Here is a 24,143-nt window from a genome sequence, read left to right as displayed (position 1 = left end):
AAGGCAGTAACAATACAGAGTTAATTAATTCAGGAGAAGGAATTCCCACTTGCAGCGGTCTTAACCCAGCAGTGGAGGGAAGGTGTCAATCATAAGGGCAAAGGTGCCGAAACTGGCATGGATTTGTGGTTGTTTTTTTTCCTTCACTAAGTAGTTAAGGAGGGGTGTTAAACAGTAAATGTCACCTGAGCTTCGGGAAAAGCTTCAGAAAAGGTTTTTATACATAATCAACAGTTTATAAGTGAGCATGAATGATCCAGCTGCAGTAAACCTGAACAAAAATTGGGCCTACAGTCTTGTAAAAAGAAACCTCTGCGAGGGAAGTGCATTCTTCTGTCCATGTCAAGTTTGGAGAACATCCGTCTCAGCCCCACTGAAGATCATCAGCATCCACAAAGGTGGTGAAACTGGCCAAAGGGAAAGCTGGGGAGGAGTTCGTCTGCCCCTGCAGCCTTCCAGCTTTGTGTAAATCAGCAGAGCAGAGGGATCAAAATGATTGCGAAGAACCAAAAGTTATTCAGTAGTACCCAGAGGAGCGTGGGCAAAACTGCGGTATGGCGCTAACAATAGAATAGAAAGCAAAGGCCTTCGTGGAGGCAGAGCAAGGGGCTAGCCACCGGTGCACCTGGGATTTCTAGAATGCCTTAAAACCAGTAGGAAAGAAAAGGGGGAAGTTTGTTGATTTTTCCTGAGCTAGAAATTACCCTGCTAGTAATCTGATGCGTATCTAGAAGAAGAAATCTTAGAGGCAAATAGAGAATTTAATTGTGGAAAGAGTGACTACTTGCCTGTCAAAAATATATTGTCCCTGAGTGGGAATAGCATAGGAGAAAGGACCACACATGAAGCAAAATATTATGGGACTCTGTTGATTTTAAATGAAGTAATTTCTTCAGTTAATGTCTTCAGAAAGGTATTTTTTTCTCAAACTAAATGTCTAATATTTCCCTGATATCGGTGGCAAAGCTCCTGTTGACTTCTCCTTAAACAACCGCAGAATATTAAAGCTGAAGTCAGTTTAAGAATCTATCCTCCTTTTCCCTTTATGGCCTTATTTTCCTTTTCAGATGGAGCTCTCCTAACTTGGCCTTTATTTATTTCTCAACATGGGGGAAGTGACCCACACGATCCTTCATGGGGTTTCTGCAAGCATGCTCCCAACAGCCAGCATTGAGCAAACAGCTCTGCTGCAGCTGATTTTATAGAAGACATGTTAAACCCTGTGGCCAATACATAGTTTGGTGTAAGATGCCAAATACTCCCAGGGTTGAATGTGTCTGCTTGAAACGGCAATGAAGACTTTTTTTCCCTTGGGCATAACAGGGACACAGGGCTAATACCTGACTGTGGCAAGCTGATGATTTGTCTACCACTCTCTAAAATAGGTACTAATTACAAAAATCAGATAATCAGGACTTAGATCTGATGACCTTGTCTGCTTGCAGGCATCTTAATTGTATTTGCAGAAATCCACTGCACAAACCGATTTAGAAGTTGTTTCCTACCTGCCTCATCTTTGAACTCCAGCATGTCACAAAACTTTCAGGCTTGGACATACCAGAAAGGATCTTTACATTACAATGTCTGACAGCCAGCCTTGTGGGTTTTCGCTGGAATCATGCGTGCACTTCCCAGCACTGCACGTGGCAAATGCTCTTACCTACACAGAGATCTCTGTGTGTCCATTCACTTAGACACATCAGCTGTGCCCACACTGGGGCTCATGCCAAAGCATGTGCGTGTGCATGTGGTTTCTCATCATATAAGTTTTCACTGAATGAGGAACGTAAGGAAGAATGCACCTTTTTATTTCTAGGAAGGACCTGAACCATCATATTTTATATAGCTTTGGAAAAAGGAAGTACTGCCATTTGGAAGAAAGTTTAGGGGCTCTGAAGAGGACGGCCTCTTCATGCTGGCATAATTCAATTTCTCTATTTACTGGAAATTGCCCCATTAAACTGTTTGAAGCATGGCCAAGGACAGGCTATATAAGGCCTAACTGTACTCCCTTATGAAACTTGGTAGCAAAACCCTTGACACCTTCAGCCTTGTATTTTGGATTTATCATGTATCATACGGCGTTGTGTTTCCTTGGGAGTTACATTTATCATGGTCTTTTGCAAGAGTTCAGCCCCTCTGCCAATGCATTGCGGGAGCTGTCTCATAACGGGCTGATGTGAAGAGCCCTACTGAGTCAGCCTCGAGAACTGGTCAGTCTGGTGCTCCATAAAGCACTTTCTTGGGCTGCAGCGCTGAGAGATGGCTTGTCAAAGGCCCGGCTCATACGAGAGCCAGCGTGCGTGAGAGCAGCATAAAAGTCACGATCAGGTGGGACCCACATGCTGTACCAGCAGAAGGAATGGGGTAAGTCTCAGCCCCAAGACGCTTGCTGGTGACATTGCTTCCGAGACAGGAGATCTTAAAATTAATGGCTTTAAAAGTACTGTTTTTGTTATCTTACTACTAGCAGGTACTTCTGGCAACAATGACCTTCATCACTGCACTTCAGCTGTCACTGGAGTTTGCCACTACAGTTCTAGGGAAGAGTCTGTGGGCTATTTGCTTCATAGCTGGAGTTTAGAGACAAAATCTGTACTGAAACCTGAGCTTTAAAGGTTTTGCATGTTATTAAGTAAGCAAGCTGCAGCCTGCCTCCCCACTTCCCCCTCCCCCCGGCGCCCCTTTTCGAGGGTGACTAAAGTACCAAAAATATAACACACGCACACTGACTTTTAACTGGCTTCATAAAAACATACCTACAATAGCGTAGCTTTTATGTTAGTGTCACATGTGAAAAGAATGTGTGAAGCCTAGGAAAGTATGCATAGCCTCATACTAGTTCTGTGTCTAATGATACTCAGATATGGGGCTGGCACATAACACTGCAGTGCACAAGCTTCTGACTTTCTGAGCCAGCCTTGAAAAAGAAGGCTGAAGAGCATTTGCCTTCTGTGTGCCATTTGTCTTGTCAGCAGTGTGCTAAAAACAAACCTCTGTAAGCTCACAGTGACGGCTGGAATTGGCCCGGTCCCTGTGCGAGTGAGATTAAGGCATCCTACTTTCTGTGGTCCCTGATAAGGTGGAACTGTTTGTTATGGATGGCTCTGATTTTTCTCAGGGGCATCATCATGAAGGGCAGGCTAGGACCTACACTGTGAACTTCCATAACTTAAAGCATCTGACATTCTTCTGTTTTGTCGTAAATTTGAGTTTTTGGGGGACAAAGAAGAGTCCCAATATAATTTTATTTTTAATACCTAAGTGCAATGTTCTAGGAAGTATTTTCACCTGTAAGATCGTGATGGATGCCCTCAGGTAGAACTTCAACTTACAATATTTTTTCTTGAAATCACTGCTTTTTGTTTACCCTCACTATCCTCTTTTGCAACCCCAGACAATGAGGGGTGGTATGTTCCTGAAGGCTGTTCTAAAATAATCACCCAACAGTAGAGCCAACGTCTTACCTCAGCTTCAGTAATGAATCCCTTTGAACAACTAGTGCAACGCAGTAGGTATTTGCGTGAGCAATACTCAGCCACGTGTCTGTGTGCCAGATACTGGGCTGGTTGAAAAGCGGGCAAGCCTCCAAAGCTGGAATAGCATTCCTGATACAACTTTCCCATGTCTGACTCAAGGAGCTGTTACAAGAGGTGGCAGCTGGGTGCCCAAACAGAGCCTTTCCTCCCTCCTTCCCCTCACCGTGCTCCTGCTATCTCTCATGACAAGGGAAACGCTATGAGACTATTTGGTCATCTCAGTGCTTCCGTGAATTCCCATTTCCTGTCAGATTCTCCTGCGGCTTGCTACACTGATTCCAAGGTCCCAGAGCACTGAGGTTATGGCTGTGTCTGCAAAATAAAGGCACAGAAATAAGTGGCTACATAGCAAAAGCATATTCTGTTGCTCGGATATTTTTTTTTTGCAAGGCTGATGAGACAATCTGAATCATACCGTTCCCTCCCACACAGAAATCCCCTTCTGTTATAGTTATGCCTTGCATACCTAATAGCTTAGTAATCAGCATAAAGCAACTTCTCTGCAAAGCTGGGGAAAGCCATGTATCCCAAGTGGCAGAGAGTGGCCAGATGCCACCCTGTTCAGTTTTGGCCCATACTGACACCTCGGATATTGACACCATGATAGTCATGATAAAAACATACCTACAATGTGCCAGTGGAAAATGATTTGATGCAAAAAATGCAGTTATGTCTCCCTTAGACAGCCAAGAGTAACTGGAACAGCCTGATAATATTTTGGTTACCCCACACGCTTTCACGCAAGTCTTGCTGGGCAGTGGAACCAGTGTAAAAAAGCCTGTGGGCTCATTCAGATCGAACTGCCGCTCTTCATGGGCTCACCTGGTCGGAGGTGGCAGTGAATGGGAACAAGCTCCAGCTCCAGCGTGCCTCGTGCCTAAAGGTCCCTTCTATCTCCGTACGTGGTTGAGGGCTTTGTGAAGCAGCCCGGGTGCTGGCAGGTTTGGGGGCCTTATACTGCCACAGCAAGTTCAGGGCATACAAAATGAGTTACCATTTCACTTACTGCTTGATGGGGTGCTCCTGGCATCAAAATGCCACAGTCATGTGTGAAACCCAGCTGTGGGTCACCATTTGGGGCAAACAGGCAGAAGAGAGCAGGACAGCAGGAGCTGCCGGCCATTTTATCCAGAGACCTGTAGTGCAGTATGCAGCAGAGGTTTTGGGTATAATATGGGTATAACAAAGACATTTTTGGTAGCATATAGGAGAGATCCTGGCTGTGAGGAGGTGGGAAGAGCTGTCTAAAGAAGATATTTTACCTCATACTACACTGGGAAATTGCAGCCCTTTCCCTCAGGTGGCTGGGACTACAGAAGCTGTGAGTCCTTTACTTCAAGCTTATGGGTTTGAATCTCTGAATTCAGGGCACTTTTGTAGAGCAAATTCTTCCAGCACCTTCCAGTCAGGTTTAACTGATGCAGTTTAACTTTTAACAAGAGGTGCATTTTTTTGGACATAGGCCCTTGCAACCAACTCTGGGTGCCCTCCTGTGCAGGGGTTTGGACCAGAGGGTCTCCATGGGGCCCTGCCAGCCTCAGCCACTTGGTGATTCTCAGGTTTCCAAACAGATTCTTGAAGGCAGGTGAAGAAGTGACATTGGTGCGGCCGTAGGCTCAGACGCTGACCGCAAACATATCTGGGTGGGGCTTTGCTGGAGTTGTGGGGGGCCCATGGCCACCAGCTGGGCACTGCAGAGGACCAACAGGAAGAACACCAGCTTGTGGGGACACTGGACGTGTCTCTCTGGGTCCTGCAAATCTCTTTGTATCCCTCTGCCCCTCTGAAGGCCATCAAAGTGCTGCTTCGGCTCATCCAGATGATCTGAGCTTTGGGGTTTCATTTTTGGTGGGCTGGATGGAGCACTGGCTTCTCGGGAAGTCCTCTCTGGACAGGTAAGCCAAGAATTTGCTCAGTGCTGCTTTGAGAAGAATGTCACCAGCTGCCATACCTCCCTGTATCCTCATCCTTAGCCAGCTCCTGGCCCAGCACCTCCTCATCCCGCGGCACAAGCACCCATCAGGCACCGTCCGCCCCGGTGCCCGCCGCCTCCCAGCAGCGGCCGCCAGCCAGTCGCACGGTTTATTTTGGAGGCCCGCGCTAATCCCCTCCGCCCTCGCGCCCCTCGGTTTACAGTATTGCAGCCGCTTCCAGCCTGCGATAGCGGGGTGGCCTCCGGGTGACCCTGGATTAGTGTAAATATTTTGCTTTCGCTGGAAGGAAATGTGACATACATTTGGGATGGAAGTTATCCAGAGACTGCGGCCCTGGGAGCCAAACCGCTGGGAAGCCCCCGCCGCGGTGGTCTGGAGGTACCGCGCTGTCAAACGCGTCGGGCCTGCCCCTGCCTCGCCCCAGCGGGGATCAAACACATTTACAGAGCGAGAGCCACTGGTATCCGTGTCCTGCGTGCCCACCCAGCAGCCAGGAGCACAGTGTGGCACGGCACAGCACAGCATGGCACACCTCCTGCCCTGGTAGGCCGCGTCTCGGGAAGGCTGAGCACCAGCACAGAAGCATGACACAAATGAGGGGGGTGAGAATGGGATTGTACGCAGGTGCTTTTCAAACTCCCGTGCGCGTTAGGAACAAAGATGCCACCAGAAAAAAATTGCTAGGATATTACTTTTTTATCTTAAACCACACTGTCGATGCAAGAAGTTGCTGATAAGGTGGCTGTCCCTGCCTCCTGTGCATTACACCGCAGATAGACCATTTTAAATCCTGGGTGGATTTTGAAAACTGGCTCCCAGCTCAGTGCTATTTGCTGCTGCTGACACTTGTGCTCATCTGCCTTGGTCTCCCTGGCTGTAACATGTGCTTAAAAAAGAATAATAATACAATGCTTCAAGGCATACTATATGAAGTAGCTGGTGTCACATTTTACATCTGATAAATATTAATTAACAGTATTTCAGACTACAAAAGGCGCTGGGATCTCATGCATCAGCTGGAGAGAAATGTATCTCCCAGATTTAGCCATAATCTAGCTGAATTATGCATTTGATTTGGCATGGCTGATTACCCCGGAGTGGTGTCTGCTTGTTCAGCATTCCTCCGTCGCGTAAGGAGGTGCCGACTTCCCGCGGTAAAGCCCATCAGCCTGCCCGGGGACTTACGGAGCCAGATCATCCAGAACGGGCAAGCTGCATCAGGTAGAAGGTTTGCTTTTGATAAGTATCCAGAAATTAAGGCACCGACTTGTTGAGGTTTTAGGCCATGCCTAGGCCCCATCCTGATAATCCACTGTTAGCTTAATTATCAACCTTTGTTTCTCCAGACAGTCAAATTTGTTACGGAGCAAATGCATGTGTGTTGGATTCACTTGTGAAAGCCTCAACAGTAGATAATTTAAAATCAAATTACAGTGACACAGTCTGCCGTTAAACCTGAAAAAGAAGGTACCCTTTCACAGGACAATTCCCTTCGTGCGCTAAAATAAAAGCTGAGCAAACTGCGCCGTAATGCTCAGACAGCCTGCAGAGCCGTAGTGATGCACATTGACTTTTTAGGAAGATATGCAGCGAACGCTAAACAACTATGACGTTCCCAGTACTGCTGCCCAGAACCAGCGCCCTGCTCTTCCTTACGTGCAGGGACGTCTAAACAGCTCTTGCCGCAGCCGCTGACACTACAATACTGAATCCTGCTCTGAAGAACTTAGGAGTGAGTCACTGAGATGGGAATTAACCCGTTACTTAGCATACACACACTGCTGAGCTGAACTGCAGGGGAGAAGGGAGGCAATGAAATCCCCGTTTCCAGAATCAGAAATTTTCGTTGTGTCTTTTTTTTTTTTTTAATTTTTACTGTTATCCTCTCAATCTACCCTAGTTATTGCTGGTGTTGTGGTATCCCAGCCAGCACGTGTAGGGACTACTCGCCATCCCTATTCAATATGCAGAGCTGCACTGCCGTGCTGAGCAAGGCTCTGGGAAACATACCTATGGGAAGTCGGGCCTTAACATGGTCAGGCTAGTCTCACGTGTGCATATTCAGACAGGGCTGAAAGTGACACTGAGGTCTTGCTTTGGTACTCAGGTTGACCTCATATCCAACACCAGCAGCTCTCTTTGATCTGCTTTTCCTTTGACATTGTGTGTTGTATGCATCCCCCCTCATGCATTCATTCCATTTTAATGCTGTTGGTCTGGATTTGGGAGAAGGCTAAAGTGCCAGCCAGCCAAAAGACCAGCCAGAAGAGTGATGATTTTGGCCATCTCAGAGACCAGCTGTAGGAGATGTGATTTTATCTGACAAAAAAGGTGCTGAGAGTATTTTAATTATGCAGGGGGGTGGGTTTGGCAAAAAGAGAGGTCTCTGGCTTCAAGTAGAAACAGCTAATTTAGCTGAGTGCCAAAACTTGTGCCAGCTCTAGGTAAACTTCGCTGCTCTTCTTGCAGTGCTCATCCAGTCCTGTCCCAGCCAGCAACAGGAACTGCCGCCGGGTGCACCTCATAAATACAAATAGACCAGGAGAGACTCGTGTGAATGTTTCCTATGCGTTCGCTTCTCGCAAGGACGTGTCTCACAGCCGGAGCCCAGCTCTGCCGTGCCAGATCAAAAAGTGGGCATGGTGTTTGCGCTGTCCTAAAGGAGAGAGGACACAGCCCTCAGCCAACAGAAGTGCCCATGCCGGGGGTTTGACAAGTACAGCTGTGGGCAGGAGGGTGGTGCTCCGCGAATCGTGGCTCTGGATAAGGCTTTTGGTGCTCGGAGCCGTGTCTACATCAATATCTGTGATGAAGCACATGCTTAACTTTCTAAGCACAAAGCTCTCACATACTAAGATTTATATTTAAAGGAGAGGAGAAAGAGAAACATAAATTTGTGGCATGTGTTTCTGAGCTAGGAAGCATGAAAAGCAGCAAGGAAACATACCACTTTTGCTGAGAGGCACTTGGGATGGCTCTTGCCTTTCAATCTCTCTATCAACAGATGAGATGCTGGAAGATTGCACCTATCCTGAAACCCTCATTTTCTTTTGCAGAGTAATAAGCAAATAGGTTTGAGCCTGTTGCCTGCAGGGAAATGGTTTTGTAATGGAAGGAGCACCCTGCACTAAATCAACAAACAGAGAATGGCTGTGTTTGTTTTTCCACGTACTGGAGGTGAAGGTTGCAACCACACCGGGGTTTCTTTCACATCCTCTCCACTTGACACGGGGCAGGGGACAGGCACAGATGCACACGGAGCTGTAGTGTACACGGAGGGAGCATGTAACCAGAATCGCGAAGCCTTTGGGCTCTGCTTTTCCTCCGTGTGTGCTCTGTGCTGGCGGGGTGGGCGATGGGCCCCCAGGCACTCCTGGCACTGTCCCTGGGCTCTGTGAGCCAGCACCGGCTTCCCAGGGAGCCGCCTGTGTTCCCCACTGCTCGCTTCCAGCCCCGATCTCCCGCCTGTGCAGTCACAGAGCAGAGCATCGGGGAACGCAGCTGGACTACAGCTGACCAACAGCTACAAAAAGGAAGCTGTCTCTATTTTTTTAACCCAGCTCTGTTCCCCACTCCAGTTCACTCTGAGGGCACACCAGTGCTGGCACTGGGAGCGATCCTCTCGGGCTTCTTTCAGCAGTGACAGCAGCTTATGCGGGTGACACCAGCTTATCCCGGCCTGGGTGTTGGTGGCCCTCTGGCCTGGGCAAGGGATGGCCTGGAGGTGGGGCGGGATGCTGGCCCCGAGCCCTGCCTGCATGAGCAAGCAGGAGAGGAGAGCTGCAAGTGCAGCCGAGCTGATCAGCCAGCAGCAGTGATACTGGTGGGTGTCTTGTTTCATGCATTCGCATATTCATAGAAACGCACTTTCATTAGCACAGCTCATTTCACATAAGGTAGGTACTTTTGCTTATTGGCTTTAAATACAGAGCTACCAGTATAATTTTTGTCCATGCCATGTACGCTTTGTTGTCATTGCTGAAGGAGTGTGCCTAGCACAGACACAGACTTGGAGTTGCTTTGGAAAAAGATGGTTATCTAGGCAGACAGAGGTTTGTTTTCCTCCCTTCAGTTGCATCACAAAGACAGTGCATTACTGGGAAGCATTTTGTACACTTAGTCAGTACACAGGGAGCATTTGCAAAATTCAGGATGGGAATAAGTTTATGGTTTAATCCTGTCTTACACAGATGTATTCACCTTATCCATATATTCCTAGCATTTGAACCTATAGATCAAAAATAGTCCTATGGCACGAATGGATGCTTTAAGAGAGCATATCCTACAGACAGCCCTCTCCCTGTCTATACCTGATGCACAGTTGTGTGCCCATATGTGCTTGTGTTTTTCACATATATTTCCCATCGTTCCTCCTTGCTCCAAACAGATGTAAAGATTTGTGTGTGTGCATGTGTCTATGTGTCAGAACAGGCACACCGGTGCATATACAAGTACTTGCAGACACTTGCAGGTATATATGTGCCCATGCAGCCCACACTACTCGTCACGTTTACATCTGTCTGTATACATGCCTATCCTGCCATACAATCAACATATGCACGAGTTTGCTGTAAGAAGCCAATCCTCCCCCCCCCCCCTTCCCACCCCCCTCCCCGAATTGCCAAATGCTGAACCCCTCAGGCTAGCTGTTGTGGTTACCCTGATTCCCAGGTTTCTTCTGCAGTCGGCTTGTAAGTGGCACTACAAGTTTCCTAACAACTGGGATGAAGTTTTGTGTAAATCACCTTCTAGGCATTAGACTTTTCCCAGCAAAAGAGGGGGGCGGGTGTTTAGAGGAGGGAGAGCTGCTCCCTTTGATGTGGGGATTAGTTCACATGTCAGTGTTATCCCCCCCTTTTTTTTAATATGCTGTGATTTACAGCAGGGCGGCTATGAGAGATAGCCAAGGGGACACCCACGTGGGACTTGCTGACCGACACCACCTCCCAGAAGATCCCTACAACTAAAGAAGCTGGCATCAACAGAAAGGCTGCAATTACAAAAATAAATAAATAAAAAAATACACAAAAAATAATAAAAAGCATCTTAAAAAATAACCTGTTTTGCCTAACAAATGGCTTCTAAAAATTAAGATGTGCTTTAATGCTAATGGAGCTGGAACTGGTTTTCCAGCAGCAGAGGGGGAGTCTTTTTGCACATCCATAACAAAGACATTATAAATGCTTTTTTCCTTTAAAAATGTTTGGTCTGTAGCTTCCCCTTAGAGTACACATCAGTAGTGAGAATGAGTGTGGCTCCAGAAGAGATTATGCTCACTTGAAACATATTTAGCAACACGACTGCTCCAGTCAGTTTCCATGCTGTCCTGCATGAATTTTTATCGGTGCTTTAGAAAAACTTCACTTTTTGGTCAAAAGTTATGTAGTTGTTCTGCAATCCAATCTTATGTCTATTAGTGTTAGAAGAAACTTTCCTGATGCTTTTCATGGGAACTGGATAAGGCTCTGAATTATTAGGCTAGGAGCCATATTCAGAGTAGCTTTGCTTAGCATATCTGAATAGTTTAAGCTTATTGCTTTGTGTAGCGGATGGCTGAGGGGCTGATGAGAGAGACAGTGATGAATAAATACAGTAAGAGAAGTTTTAACTAGCTTTATTTAAAAATAGTCTGCTGCATTTTTTTTTCAAAGTTCTATTTACTTTTACCTTTTGAATATCCTAATGTTTTTATTTGTGTCTTTCTCTTTCAATGAAACTTTGAGACATTCTATTGAAGCAAACTTCTTATTTTAAAGAAAAAAAGAAACGAACCAGAAGTTTGATTTCCAGACAGGCTGGCTCTCTGACCTGCTTCCCTGCACGGCTGCACCGGTGCTGAAGGCCGTGGGGGAGACAAGAGTGTGGCAGCCCAGACTTCAGAGTGAGCTCCTGTTAAACTCTACCCTAAACCAACATTTTTCTCATGTTGTTTAGACTACAGAGGTAACAAAGCATCTTCCTCAGGTGTTGTCACTAACTGCTCTCCCATCCAGACACCTGAAGGCCCGCATTCACCTCTGATGCTGCTAACACGTCGGCGCAGCTCAGAACTGCGCGGGCACCGCACCTTGAGGGCCAGACAAAAGCCAAACCACTTCAGCACTGCGATGACAACGATGACAACGATGTTTCCAGAGGCCTCCCGCCAATTCCCCTGCTATTCTCTCAGGAATAAAGAGGTTTTTGTGTCAGCCCCAGGAGGCTGGGGCTGCCGCAGACAGCGGAAGCGGGACGTGCCCATGACGATCCGGCCTTGCAGTGGGGCGCGGCGGTGGTGTGGCCACGTTCAAGTGTGGCCTCGCAGCATGGCTTCTCCCCCCCGAGACCAGCCACTGCATGCACCCTGAGCCAAGCACTGAGCTCCCTTCTTCTACCTGCAGCCAAAACACAGATGGAAGCTGCCACGGCCTCTCCCCAGGCCAAGATACTTGGGCGCCACAGGTTTGGCTCTTGTGTGCACACGCGTGCGCTGCCTCAGCTTGCTGCCTCTATTTTGTGTTGATGTAGAGGGACCATGGATGTCGTGCTTTTCAGAAACCTGCACAGAATGACAATGCACGTGTGCTGTCCCCATAGCAGCAGGCTTCTGCACGGTGAGCCACAGGGACTTGCCCTCACCCTGGCCTTGGATGGGGCTGCGGTGGCGAGGGGCCTGTGTGGAGAGGGAAGCGAGACTCAGTGACTGGAAACGATGGGCCTTCCGCAGCCTGGTGTGTCTGCCACGTACGGTCCTTGCAGAGAAGGGTATGTAAAGAGACAGCAGCATGCCGAACTACTTTGTCTTCTGAGGTGAAAATCCAAAACATTGGGTGCTCATTTATTCACATTGTCAAAGTATTTGACGGGGTCGATATCAAGCAGTGTCTTGAAGACACTGCCTCATGGAAGGAAAGACAATTTGGAGATCCCTAGGCTCCCCCATGTCACCACACTTTCCAGAAATAGAAAAGCCTCTTCTCCGCTGTCCTGTCCTTCATTCGGCAGGGAGGGCAATGACGGGAAATCACATACCCCACTGGTATTTTCTGTGAACATGTCACCGTTTGTGTGCTCAGGCTGATCTCCATTCTCACTGGAAGTTGGAATCCCTCCCGAGGGATTAAATAAGCTTCTCCTTCAAACAAGCACGCAGCACTGGCTGATTAAACCCCAGTATTTATGCATACAAGTTGATAATGTTTTTCAGTGAGAAAAGTCATTCCTGTATTACTCAGGTTCACTCTTGTCTGTGAGAAGTAGGACTTCTCAAGTCTCCCATTTGTACTAGCTGGAAATACCCAATTTAAGCAAAGTATGTTAAATGCCATACGTACTAAAGAGGTAGACACTTTTCAGTAGTTACATTTGAAAGTAGAGACTAGAACTCTGATTTTGTGATTTGGAAGGCTTACAGTTAGAAATTAAGCAGTGTAATAAAATAGAAAACAATCAGACAGCCAGTCAAGCAGAACGGGTGTACTCTTTCAAGAGCATGAGAAAAGCAGAGAACTCAAAAAATACAGCCAATTTCATTTATTCATTTATTTATGGTTTGTTTTTGAAAGTTACGTAGGTAATGAGGAAGCTTATAGCAGAACAACATAAGCAGTCTGTAACTTAAATTTTGCCATGATCTTCCCAGTCACACCACACAAATGCATGCACTGGGTGCAGTTCATAACCAACCTGCCCCCTCCCCTCCAAAAAGGGAACTGAAACAGAAACCAAATGCTCTGTTTGGTTATCCAGCGATCTGGCTGCAAGGTGCCCCGGCACGTTGTTCCGTGGGCTGCGTGAGCCCCAGATGAGCACTGGGCCCCGCCAGCCAGGCACTGCAGCTAAATAGCCACCTTCTTAGCATCCTGCACCCTGCAAAGCCTCCTGGGGCCTGATTAGGAAAACACTGCAGGGGTTTCACAGGAAAGGGGGCTGGGGTCAGGAGAAAGCGCTAAACCTTTGCATGTAACATCTCATGTGACCGAGCGGGCGGGCTGGTGACCGTGGTCTCCATTGGCAAGCAGCGGCTTGCGGAGACCTCAGGGTTATTAGATGGGATTGAGGGAGAATGCCAGCAATGTGTGTGGGGCCGGGGGGATGAAAGGGAAGCCCGACTCAGTGGATGAATGAATAAATATGCATGCGATTTGTGAATGACTTCTCTCCCTTCGCTGAACCTGCACACAAATTTCTACAGCGATCAGTGAAAGCCTGACAGTGATGTCTCACGGCTGAGAAGGTCCAAGCTGTCCCCCAGCCCTATGTGCCGAGCTGCCAGGGGGTCCAGCACCTGCTCGGTTGCTGCAGTGGCCCGGGTGAGATGTCACCCGCAGCACCGAGAGCGATGTTCCTGTGTGCCATGCGTGGCGTGAAGCTCCTCGCCAGGGCACCCCTGCGCCTCCCAACCACAGCTGCCACGGCGGGGAGAGTGGCGGCCGTCCTGAGCGCGGCAGCTCCCACTGCTGGCAGCAAAACCAGGGGCCGTGGCACACCCATGGGGTGTGAGGGGGAAAAATGAGGCTGGAGGAATCCCAGACCAAAGGGCACACGTCAGCTGGCAGGCAGAGCTCACCCGGTGCTGTCCCCATTGTCTCCGTTGCGCTCGGGGCTTGAGTGCCCGGCGGGTGGCCTCCCGAGATGGCGGCTGCAGGCATACGTGCTGGAGGTGCATGCAGGGAGAGGATTTCCTCCCCACAGCGCGTGAGTTTGGAAAGACGGGAGCAGGGCATTCACGGCTTAGAAACGGTGTCTCTGCAGCTTCTAACTTGGCACGCCAGAGCCATCTTTTATTATCCTTTGGGGCTATAGCTGCAAACAAAAAATGCTTTCATTTCGCTTTGGCGGCCACTCAGGTTGTGTGTGCTCTGGCTGCTTCCTTAATTACAGCGGCTGTTGACAACTCCTCGTGATAGAGACCCTCTCTTTGACCAGTTCCCCTACTCCCCCACTTATTTTTGCAGTCTGGACACACAACAAACCGGGACGATGGTCTGTAAAAATAAGCTCACTGTAATGCAGCGATTCCTGTGCCACAGCTCTGCTGTGTTCCTCTCTTCTGTCCTCTCAGTCTGTACTGGTGCTGTTTATTTCCTCTTTCTGGCTGTAAGACGTTTTATTTATTAGTGCTGGATTTCCTGTTGCCTGCAGCTGCCCGTGCTTTCCTCTCTGCAGCGTGTGTTGCCGTTCGGCTCAGGCTCTCTCAGGTGCTCTCACCCAGCTTGGTCGACGGTTGCATTCCTTCCACCTGACAGAGAGGGGGACTCGCACGGCGTACAAAACCAAGCCAACCAAAGTCCAACCCAACCCAAAGCCAATGCAGGGAGCCCTCACAGGCATAGGAGCGCCCCTCTTCTACGACTTGCTGACGCGCAGATGATGCTTTCTGGGGCGGCAGGAACACCTCTTGTCTTGCTTGCTGCTCTGCAGGGAGGAAGCCAACGCTTTGAACTATGGCCGGCCTGCAGGGCTGCTGCCCCAAGGGGTTAAAAGTTTGCCATGAGGTTTCTTTCACATTGCGGCCACATCATGGTAGAAATGTCGTGTGGACTTTCCGCACGTGAGGTTCATGAATGACTCCCTTGACCTTTTGTGGACATTCAACATCCTCGTAGTAAACACGATTGCTTATACGGAAAGTGAGGTCACAAAGGAAAAAAATGTTTTGCTGCTTTGAACGTGATTTCTCTGCTGGAAGGAAGGAGGAGGCACGAGCTCTTAACGTGTTGCGTATTACTGGCAAGGCTGGTTGGGAAAGCTCACTGGTACGCACTGGGGAGAAGAGCCGAACCACGTTCCCGGTACCAATTTGTTACTACTTCAAGTGGCAGGGAACGAGGTTGAAGCAGCGCCTAATGGTAACATTCCCTCTTTTGCAATTAACATCTGAGGGGCTGCCCTATTTTTATCACCTTTTCTTTCTGTTTGCTGGGGGCTCAGGGCCTGCAAACTGCGTAAGGGAAGTTCAGGCTCACGTGAGCGCCAAGGCAGGGGTGCGGGGTGTGATGGGTTTGGCGTGATGTGGTGCGGCCCCGGCAGGACGCGATGCTGCCAGCTGCGGCGAGCGCTGGGCAGCTGCTGGCCGTGACGCACTGCAGGTGCAGCGTGCAGCGCCCTCAGACACTTTTTCCTTTGTGTCAGATGTCCGAGAGCTGCCTGGGAACATTAAATAGGGAACGGTCTTCTGACATCTTCCAGGTAGGATGGAAACAGGAGATCCTGAGCATTTGAATTATGAAAGCTCCCAGTGTGTTACCTGCAAGCCAGTGTTTTGACCCCAGCATCCTGGCCAAATTCCAGCTCTGCTAATTACATCCTGCCTATGTGAAAATTCCCCTGCGTTTGTACACAGCCCTCCTTCCCTGCTTGTTTTTGGCAGCGGGGCGGCGTTGCCAGGCACAGCGAAGTGCTTGCCACGTCCCACCACAGGCCTGGCCGCCTTTCAGCGGGGAATGAAGCGAGCACTGTGCACAGCATCTGCAGGGACCTTGGATCCTTGGCAGGGACGCGTGCCACAGCAGCGCACCCGAGGGCCAGCGCTGGGGCTGGGGCACACAGCATGGATGGTGGTGGCACAAACAGGTCAAAGGCCCCGGTTCAGGGCTGCAGCACCGGGCCACAGGGAAAGCAGCACGGGCGGCTGGACTCCCATCTGAGCTCCCCACATCTCTCAGCTACAAGGGCTGAGGGTACGCGCTGATCTAGTGTTGGGAGCTCTCTGACTTCAGGTTGGTTTGTACGGCGTGAGGAGCTCTCGGTCCTGCATAAGCTGGCCACCACCAGTGCACGCCTGCCTTTTGCACACCTGGTTATTGATCAGTGCAGACAAGCGAAGATAAAATAAATCATTCAAAAATTTATAGATTTGTTTTCTTCTCTTTCACTTCATGACTCATGTGCGCATTACTTTTGGCTCATCCCTGTTGGGAACAACTCTTCTCAACTGACCCCCTAATCCCTCTGGTAAAAACCTGACTCATAGCACCGGAGATGAACTGGCTTCTGGATTATCCCCCTCTGCTGAAGAGGAGACGGAGGATGGCTGCCAGCAGTAGCTACGGGATTCTGATAATAAAAACTGTGAGTCACAAACAGGAGGCTAATGAACTCATAGATATTTAATACAGGAGAATGGCTTATTGGCTCTTCTGTCCAGTTTCTTGTCAGCCAAGAGCTCGCTCTGATTATGGCATTTCTACCACAGTCCTGCCTGAATATGATACGGGAGCACAGAAGGAAGCGGAGGTTGCTCCTGCTGGTGCATGCAGAGGCAGCAGCAAAGGCAGGACATGTCCAAGGCAAATGGAGCAGTGACTTGCTGTTTTTTTTTTTTTCTCCTGCTCACATCCCTCTGATCTTTTCAGCATCTTGATCCCACAGGACAGCAGCAGTGAGAGTTCTCTGTATTCCAAGGGGGGAAAAAAACAGCTTATGTCAAGGTGTGACGCCAGCATGTTTTCACTAGATCCCAGAAGAGGAAGCATAGCGAGCCTTGAAATGGGAGGGAATCGTGTTGTCTGTGTTGACAGAAAAGATAGAAGGCTGGGACTCGAAGACCTGAGTCCTCTTGCCACACTGCCTGTGTGATTTCAGGCAAGGTACTTAGAATTTTTTTAGACTTATTATCCCTGTCTTTAAACCATATTTAGTACTTACTTCACACAGCTGAGAAGAAGGGGATTAAGCTTTAATTCATTAATGTTTGTAAAACATTTTAGAACTTGGATGGAAATTTCCCAGGTTGTGCAGAGAGCATTAAAAAGCTTATCTCCCTCTCTGACTGCAAATGTTCCTGTAATATGAGAGAAACGAGAGAAACAGTGCTTGCATTTCAGTGTCTATAATAATAATAATAATAAAAAAACCTTACCCTCCAGCTTCCCCTCTCTATCCCTCCATGTTTAAAAAAAAAAAAAAAAAAGAACCAGCAATGAGAAATTTTAGTCTAAACAGAGTGCAGTTGCTCCCTGGAGACCTGAATGTGTCTCAGTGGAATTTTCCCTGCCTTCAGCCTTTTGTACTTCTGAAAGGTCCTGGAACCAGGCATGTGACTGTAAGAGCAAAAAACACTTCTGTGTCTGAGTGCTCTACCAAATATTTACAAGATACCCAGATAAAATGGCTACAAGCAAGTTCAGCAGGGTTTGACTGACCGGACAGCAGTGCAACGCTGTCAAGAAGAAAATCTAAACTTTAATTAAAACATTAAAATGAAATTTTACAAAGGTCTCTTCAAAGCACAAAATTGGTAACACTAAAGCTGGAGAATTGCTCTTCCCCATGGTGAAACCCATTAGCTTTTAAAAGTAGCTTATTGAAATGGAGTAGCTTACTTGTTGTGATGGAAACTTGGAAACTTCCCTGTTCAAGGAGAGCACAAAGCTGTGCGAGCAGGCGAGTAAGAGGATAGCTGCAGAGCAGTCTCGTCCATGCCATCCTTTTAGGTGCCTGGGAGCGAAGGGACATCGGCTTCCACACCCCAGCAGCTCCTCAGCCTCCCACACTGCCGCTGTAAGGGCACGCAGCACTTTTTAACAGGGGCCGTGTGTTTCCTGGGAACTCTCCTGGTCACCCCAGGACTGCCCAGCAAACAGCAGAGGGCAACCCGTTGGCCCTTCACCAGAGGTGCCCCCGCTGCAGCTGATTCCCTTGCTGGGTTACTTGCGGGTGCTGCGGCAGCACTGCGGACCTCCCGTACCGCTGTGCGGGATGCTCTGCTCTCCAAGAGGCTGCTCAGAGAGGCTTTCCTGTGAGTGCAGAGCGCAGAACCAGCCACTTGGGCCGACGGGCACCGCACCAGCCCTCGGCACTAACTCAACACACACATGGCTTTCCCTTAGGGAGGTGAGGCTTGAGGGCTGGGAACATCTTGGTCCTGATCACAGCCCAGCCAGTGCCTTCAGTGGCCTTGAGCAAGTCATACAGTCTCTCAGTCTGGAAGGTGAGTACATAGTGCTGTGGTTTGCAGTCATGTTGCAAACGCTCCAACAGTGCTTTGAAGGTAGAAGAAGCTAAGCAGCTGTAACACACGCCAGCCTTCCCACCATTTGGATTACTACCTGCTCTCCTTCACTTCTGAACTGCCAGAACCCTGCTACTGCCAACTCTGTTACATCATCCCTGATGATTTACAAGAGAATTACAGGAATAAGAGCCCACAGAACTATCGCTTCTTAATAAAACCAACGAGTGGGTTTACCATTTCTCTTAAAAAGCAGAAGCGAACATCTCCCTATGTTACGGGCTGTGGAAACGAAGCGCTCTGTGTGTTTGTCAGTTCCTGCAGACTGCTGAGGTGTAGGGGTGAATTCGGAACATGTGTGTGGCTTATGTTTCTTCACTAGCATGTGCGTTGTTCAGAGACTTCTATTACTATGTCACTTAATTCAACCCGAACAAAATTCCGAATTTTCTTAATTCCAGAGTTTAACACGGCACCACACATACAGAGAACAGCACTTGCTTCTGAAGTTAGTCTTTAAAGAGGCAAAAGAAGAATGCCCGAATTTTTGAAAAACAGCGTGGTTTATTCATTTCTCAGTGGAGTTTGCATTTGTCCTTCCTATGGATTGGATGGATCGCCAGGAGCCGCACCAGTAGTGCTGGGTAAAGCAGCATCAACTAAAGTATTTTTCAAGACAGTGTTCCTCACTTGTATGGTCTGCAGGGCAGGATTGGTTCCTTCCTGGGTTAAACTGGATTGGTCCTTTCCATCTGAAACACACAATAAAGACAGACACCTCAATGGCAATGTATAAGACAGAGATGACAAGGTTACTATTTCCTCCAGGGAACAGCCACTTGGAAACCTGTTTAATCCACAAAACGAATAAAGGTAAATTTCAGTATAAATTAATTTCACAGATTAGTTGAAAATGGATTAACTTATGCGTAATGATCCTCATTCCGCTGCCTGCCTGGTTGTCCTTCTAGTTACCAATATCCAGACTCATTTTCATTCTGTGTGGCAAAGTTTCTGATGCTACTCATGCTCTGGAGCCAAACCTTAGCACAGTCCAGGCCCCTCTGTCACCCCCTGGCAGAGCTCTCCCAGAGCCAGTGTATACTTGCTGAGAAGCTTTGCATCACTCTAGTTTCCTGGTAAAACTGTTTTTTGATAGCCAGTGCCTATGAACAGAGAATGGGATGTGCAAAAAGACTGACATTCTCTACCACAGGTTTCTCTCTACAGTTCAAACGTGTTTCCTAGAGTTAAGCAGAGCACGGCTCACACCAGTATATTTTCCAACTATTAGCAAATTGCCTTGGATTCAGAGCAAATATTATGGCTGCACCCTATATGCTTTCCTAATGCCTAGGCTGAGAGCAGAGCCTCCCTCCTAACCAGTACGGTTTGTTCCATTTTTAATCTTGGTCCCATGTCAATGTCAGGAGGTAAAGTGCTTTGGGATTAAGTTTACTATGTAAATAAAGAATATTAAATTACTGTGATTAGACACCTTATGCAGAAAATGGACTGCTTTTTGTGAGAGGAGATATTAAAAGACAAAATAAAAGCATCCTTTAATACCTTCCTAATTCACCTGCAAACTGACGGAAAGAACACAAACTGAAGAAACACACAGAGTTATTAAGACCAAAATACCCAAGGTAAAAATGAATCATCAGTCAGATCATGTCATGTCCTCCTGTTCACTGCTATTACGTGCGTTGCAAGGTATCATGCTCCTACTCAAATGTGTACTTCTCTTCTGATTTCTGCAGCTGATCTGTTGTGACAAGCTCTGCCCCAAGGACCCTGCAGAACAGCCAGCTCCTATCTGGGCCGATCCCTATTGTGCTGTATCAAAGCCCTGAAGAAAGTCAATAAAGCTGAAAGGAGGAGGGTGAAAGGCAAGGTATTCCCCTGCAACAGGCCATGACATTATTAGTATTAACGGAGGGGATATTATAGAAGAATCAGGAGGCTTACCCAGGTTGGCAAGGTAAGCTGTGTCTCAATTTTCCTCCTCCTCTCTAGCCCTGTTTGCTAACTATATGAAACCCAACTACACTAGAAAAGAGTTGCTCCTATAGCTGTCAGTATAACTATACTGATATGATGATAATTCTAATGTAGGTCGAACAAAAAACACTTTTGCCAATACACCTTTGATGAATTCCTCGAGGCAAATACGCTATACTGACAAAGGCACCACTAAGACAGTCTAAAACAACCTTGCTACCTACTGTAAGGCATCTACTGCATTGTTAAAAACTATATCCCTAACCAACTTTATTTATTTTAATGTAGAGCTGGTTTGACAACCCAGAAAATGTAGAGAAAATCCTTTCTGTGAATTTACTGGGAGATCCTAAAGAATCAGCGCAGTTTACACTCTGCCTCGCTTGCAACAGGGCTGGCAGTAAACGTTTCTGAAAACATGTTTCTGCAGAAAGCTAAGAAAGGGAATAGGCGAGCAAATTCTTTCCAAAGAAACTACTCTTACTGAGCCTTCGGGAACTTTATATTCTTATCCTATTAAAACAAAACAACAACAACAAACAAACACACACGCATGTGCACACACACAGACACACAAACAAAAAAACACAACTCGTCTCCAAAAGCCCCCAAAATAAGAAACCAGTTAATGGGAAAAGTAACGTTATTTTTAGTTGATGAAGTCCCTCAGTAAAGGAACAGAAAATACCATCTGTCTTCAAGAATTTAGGCATTCCGCAGTCATGATGTGCTAGGCTTACAAACATTGTCATTCTTAGCACATTAAAGATAATGTACCAGATTTTTGTAAATGTTGGATTAGCCAACGAGATTTCTGGGCCTGAGATAACGCAGTAAATATGGATTTTCACTACGCTATCTCTTTTCTGGTCATTTGTTTGTTTCTGTTAAACTGTGACTTTTTAAAAAATCACAGGAATTTTGCAAGTATGTTTAACACCACTGCTTCTTGAACAGCACCATGCAGGAATGCCATGCCTAATGAATCTCAGAGTTTGTAAAAGCAGTGGGTCACAGGTTTCATCTAGAAGATACTACAGCTTTTTTCTGGATTTCAGTAAGGTCCATTTTCCACCAAGCAGGGTTTGTGTAGGAAGCTTAGTTGCAAGTTTAGCCAAAGAAAGACAACATCCATCTGTCATCACAAATTATAAACATTAAGATAGCTTTTTAGCATTGGCTTTCTAGAATAACCACTCATTATTAACAGGTAACAAACAGTTCCCGTTGGTTTTGTATGGCTTAGCGTTACCCAGTTGTGTCCTTACCTGAAGTAGGCTGATGCTACATAAAACTGCTTGGATTTCTATACGGGCTCTCATTCAGTCTATTTTATTTTCTCTGAGTGATTCAACTGGTGGAACTGGCCTAAATGATTATAGGCAAGCACATGTAACCCTTTCATGGGGCTAGAAGCCATTGCAAAGCTATTTGTAGTGTATGTATGCAAATCAACTTCAGTTTAAGATAGTCTGGGAGAAGTTTGAGGGGGATTTCCCTGCTTTATGTAATCTATTGTTGCTTCTTAGCTTCCTCTATTCACATGGCCAGGAGGCATAACCATGACACCGCTGGTAATTTCTCAAACTCAATCTGAAAGCAAAGACAATGTGCTCAGTGACCTACAGCAGCCTCGCAGCTTTCGGTAAATCCTCAAACTCTGGCTCAATGATATCCGGAATAAAGGCGGCCTGGAGGAGAAGTGGGGGAAACAGCGCAGCTGGTAAGGGCTTCGCTCACTTACTGGCATGCTTCGAAAGTGGTTGACAGCCAGGGACATCGAGGCGCTAGCCCTCAGACACAACTCTGTCCTACCCATATCTCTCATTTACTTTTCCCAAGCCGTACAAAGCGCCGCATCTCCCGCGTGATCAGTGCCCTCAGCTCAGCGTGGAATGAGCGTGGGGCGGTCAGGAGACCAAGCTGCCAGCCACACCGCGGCGGCTGCCTTCCCCTGTCATTCCCAAGTGGTGGCAGAGAAAAAACTGGTCTCGCGCATGTGCCCAGAGAGATCTAGCGAAGGTACTGAAATGACAGGCCGGGCAGCAGAAGCTCTAAGGCACGTCCTCCTCAGGTAGGAGGAGCAGCCCCCAAGGAGCTCTGTGCTGCTGAGAGCAGACGGTGCTGACGCCCAGGTGAGCCTGCTCAGCACCAGCCCAAATACTGGTCTCCGCACAGCACTCTGTGCTGTACCGATTGCAGTGTTATCACCCCAAATAGGAAGATTTATAGTTCAATAGCTACCCAGATTCTGAGAAACAGGCTTACCAAAAACCACAGCTAAGGGAAATATAACAGGTGAAGTAAGCATGGTGGTACCGAAGAGGAAGGAAACCTCTCTGCAGTGCACTGATAAGAGTACGCTTGATACATACTGTGTTCAATTTGGACAATCCGCAACCAGGAAAGCACAGGCTAGCTGAAGGAAATTCAGCTCGGAGGCTCTAGGGACTGAATCAGTCTGTTAAAATGCTTTGTTGGTTTTATGTATCTCTACTTAATTAGGATGCTTAATGAACACATTGGAAAGGTGGTAACTGTTAAATATTCAGCAGGCTGACCTTTCAGTTACAATATGACAATTTTGAATAAAGTTCTCGGAAAGCTTGTGCTAGGTACTCCAACAATGCCAAAGGGAATTGGACTGGAGGAAAAAAAAAAAAAGAAAGTAGGACACTACTCTGGAGACCTGGCTAAAAACCCAGGCCTTGCCACCAGACCGTTGAATGATCCTGGGCAAGTTGTTTCCTGCCCTGTGCTTCAGTTTTCTCATCCGTAAAAAGAGTACAATGATACTGACCTTCCTGGTAAGTCGTCGAGATGAACGGATAGAAAAGCTGTAATACATTATTCATTCCTAATTATAATTTCTGAGGAACGAAAGGCAAAGAGAAGAAGCCATCGAGCTTTCAGATTTCCTTGATCATCATAAAAAATAAAAAAGCACCACATAACATTAATTTCATGCAACAGAAATGTTTAGCAAGTCACCTTTAAGACGAAAGAGTGGGAGCACAACTAAAGAAAGCTAAAAGTGGGCAGACACTCAGGAAAACACTCCAGATGGTGAAACGAGTTAGGCTGCAGAACAGGCTCCCACAGGAAGCGGTGAAACCCCCATTGTTTCAGACATTTGAAACTGAATTCTTCAAAGTGCTGGTATATATAATACAAGGAACCGCTCTGCGCTGCCTCGGAGATGTCAGCGGCGCTGGCACAATCTGTGAGAGCAATACACACCACTTCTGCAGCCTTTAAGGGAATTCTTCCTGCTGTACCTACGAGGATCTGTAGACTTTCTTTATCAATGTACTAGCTGGGAACATCCATCAGGGAGTTACCACACTGTGGTTTTGCAGGAGATGGATTCAGTAACCCTTAACAGGTCTTTTACATTCCTGCTTCTGAGATCTGAACTCTGCATGTCCAAGAGGGGAAAAAAGCCACCTGCTCTCTACCTGATGGTTACAGTGTGCATCCTACAGACAGACAATTTACTTCCTATATCACAATCTAATGAAAAACTGGGTGGTTTGATATTTACAGGCAGCGGTTTGCAGAAGAAATACCACGATTTTAATAGGAACCAAATGAAAGCTCATTACGTAAACAGCATTGTGAGACGCAGAACTGATGTCGAAACGCTAAATGCTCTAGGTCAAACTCACCAAAATGGGAACTGGCAGTGGCTTGCTGGAATGCTGGGGTTTCTCCACACTCGGATACTACTGC

The 24,143-nt window shown here is 47.4% G+C and overlaps 1 protein-coding gene and 1 long non-coding RNA gene across 13 annotated transcripts in view; one reads left to right on the top strand and one right to left on the bottom strand.

Annotated features, from left to right (window-relative positions):
* Nucleotides 1-24,143, bottom strand: part of RAD51B (RAD51 paralog B) — a 422,492-nt gene that overhangs the window by 24,337 nt on the left and 374,012 nt on the right. For 10 of the 11 annotated variants that reach the window (XR_010832048.1, XR_010832047.1, XR_007163701.2 and 7 more), the window contains one exon: nt 18,950-19,159. The exons of the other annotated variant lie outside the window; for it this stretch is intronic. Coding sequence is in view for 2 of the 10 variants with exons in the window: in XM_048064985.2 (XP_047920942.2) it covers nt 19,008-19,159 (152 nt within the window). In the remaining 8 variants the exon portion in view is untranslated. Of the gene's footprint in view, nt 1-18,949; nt 19,160-24,143 lie in introns of those variants that run through there. 11 annotated transcript variants of the gene reach the window in all.
* The window catches only part of LOC106031667 (uncharacterized), a 31,190-nt gene continuing 26,177 nt past the window's right edge, over nt 19,131-24,143 (top strand). Inside the window, exons 1-3 of one of the 2 annotated variants that reach the window (XR_010832055.1) lie at nt 19,131-19,280; nt 20,171-20,391; nt 21,941-22,134. This is a non-coding gene — a long non-coding RNA (uncharacterized lncRNA). The remainder of the gene's footprint in view (nt 19,281-20,170; nt 20,392-21,940; nt 22,135-24,143) is intronic. The other variant, XR_010832054.1, reaches the window with a different exon arrangement.

Source organism: Anser cygnoides, chromosome 5 (genome assembly GCF_040182565.1).
Source record: "Anser cygnoides isolate HZ-2024a breed goose chromosome 5, Taihu_goose_T2T_genome, whole genome shotgun sequence".
Lineage (NCBI taxonomy): Eukaryota > Metazoa > Chordata > Aves > Anseriformes > Anatidae > Anser > Anser cygnoides.
The sequence above is the reverse complement of the archived record's forward strand: the minus strand, read 5'-3'. Positions and strand labels throughout refer to the sequence as shown.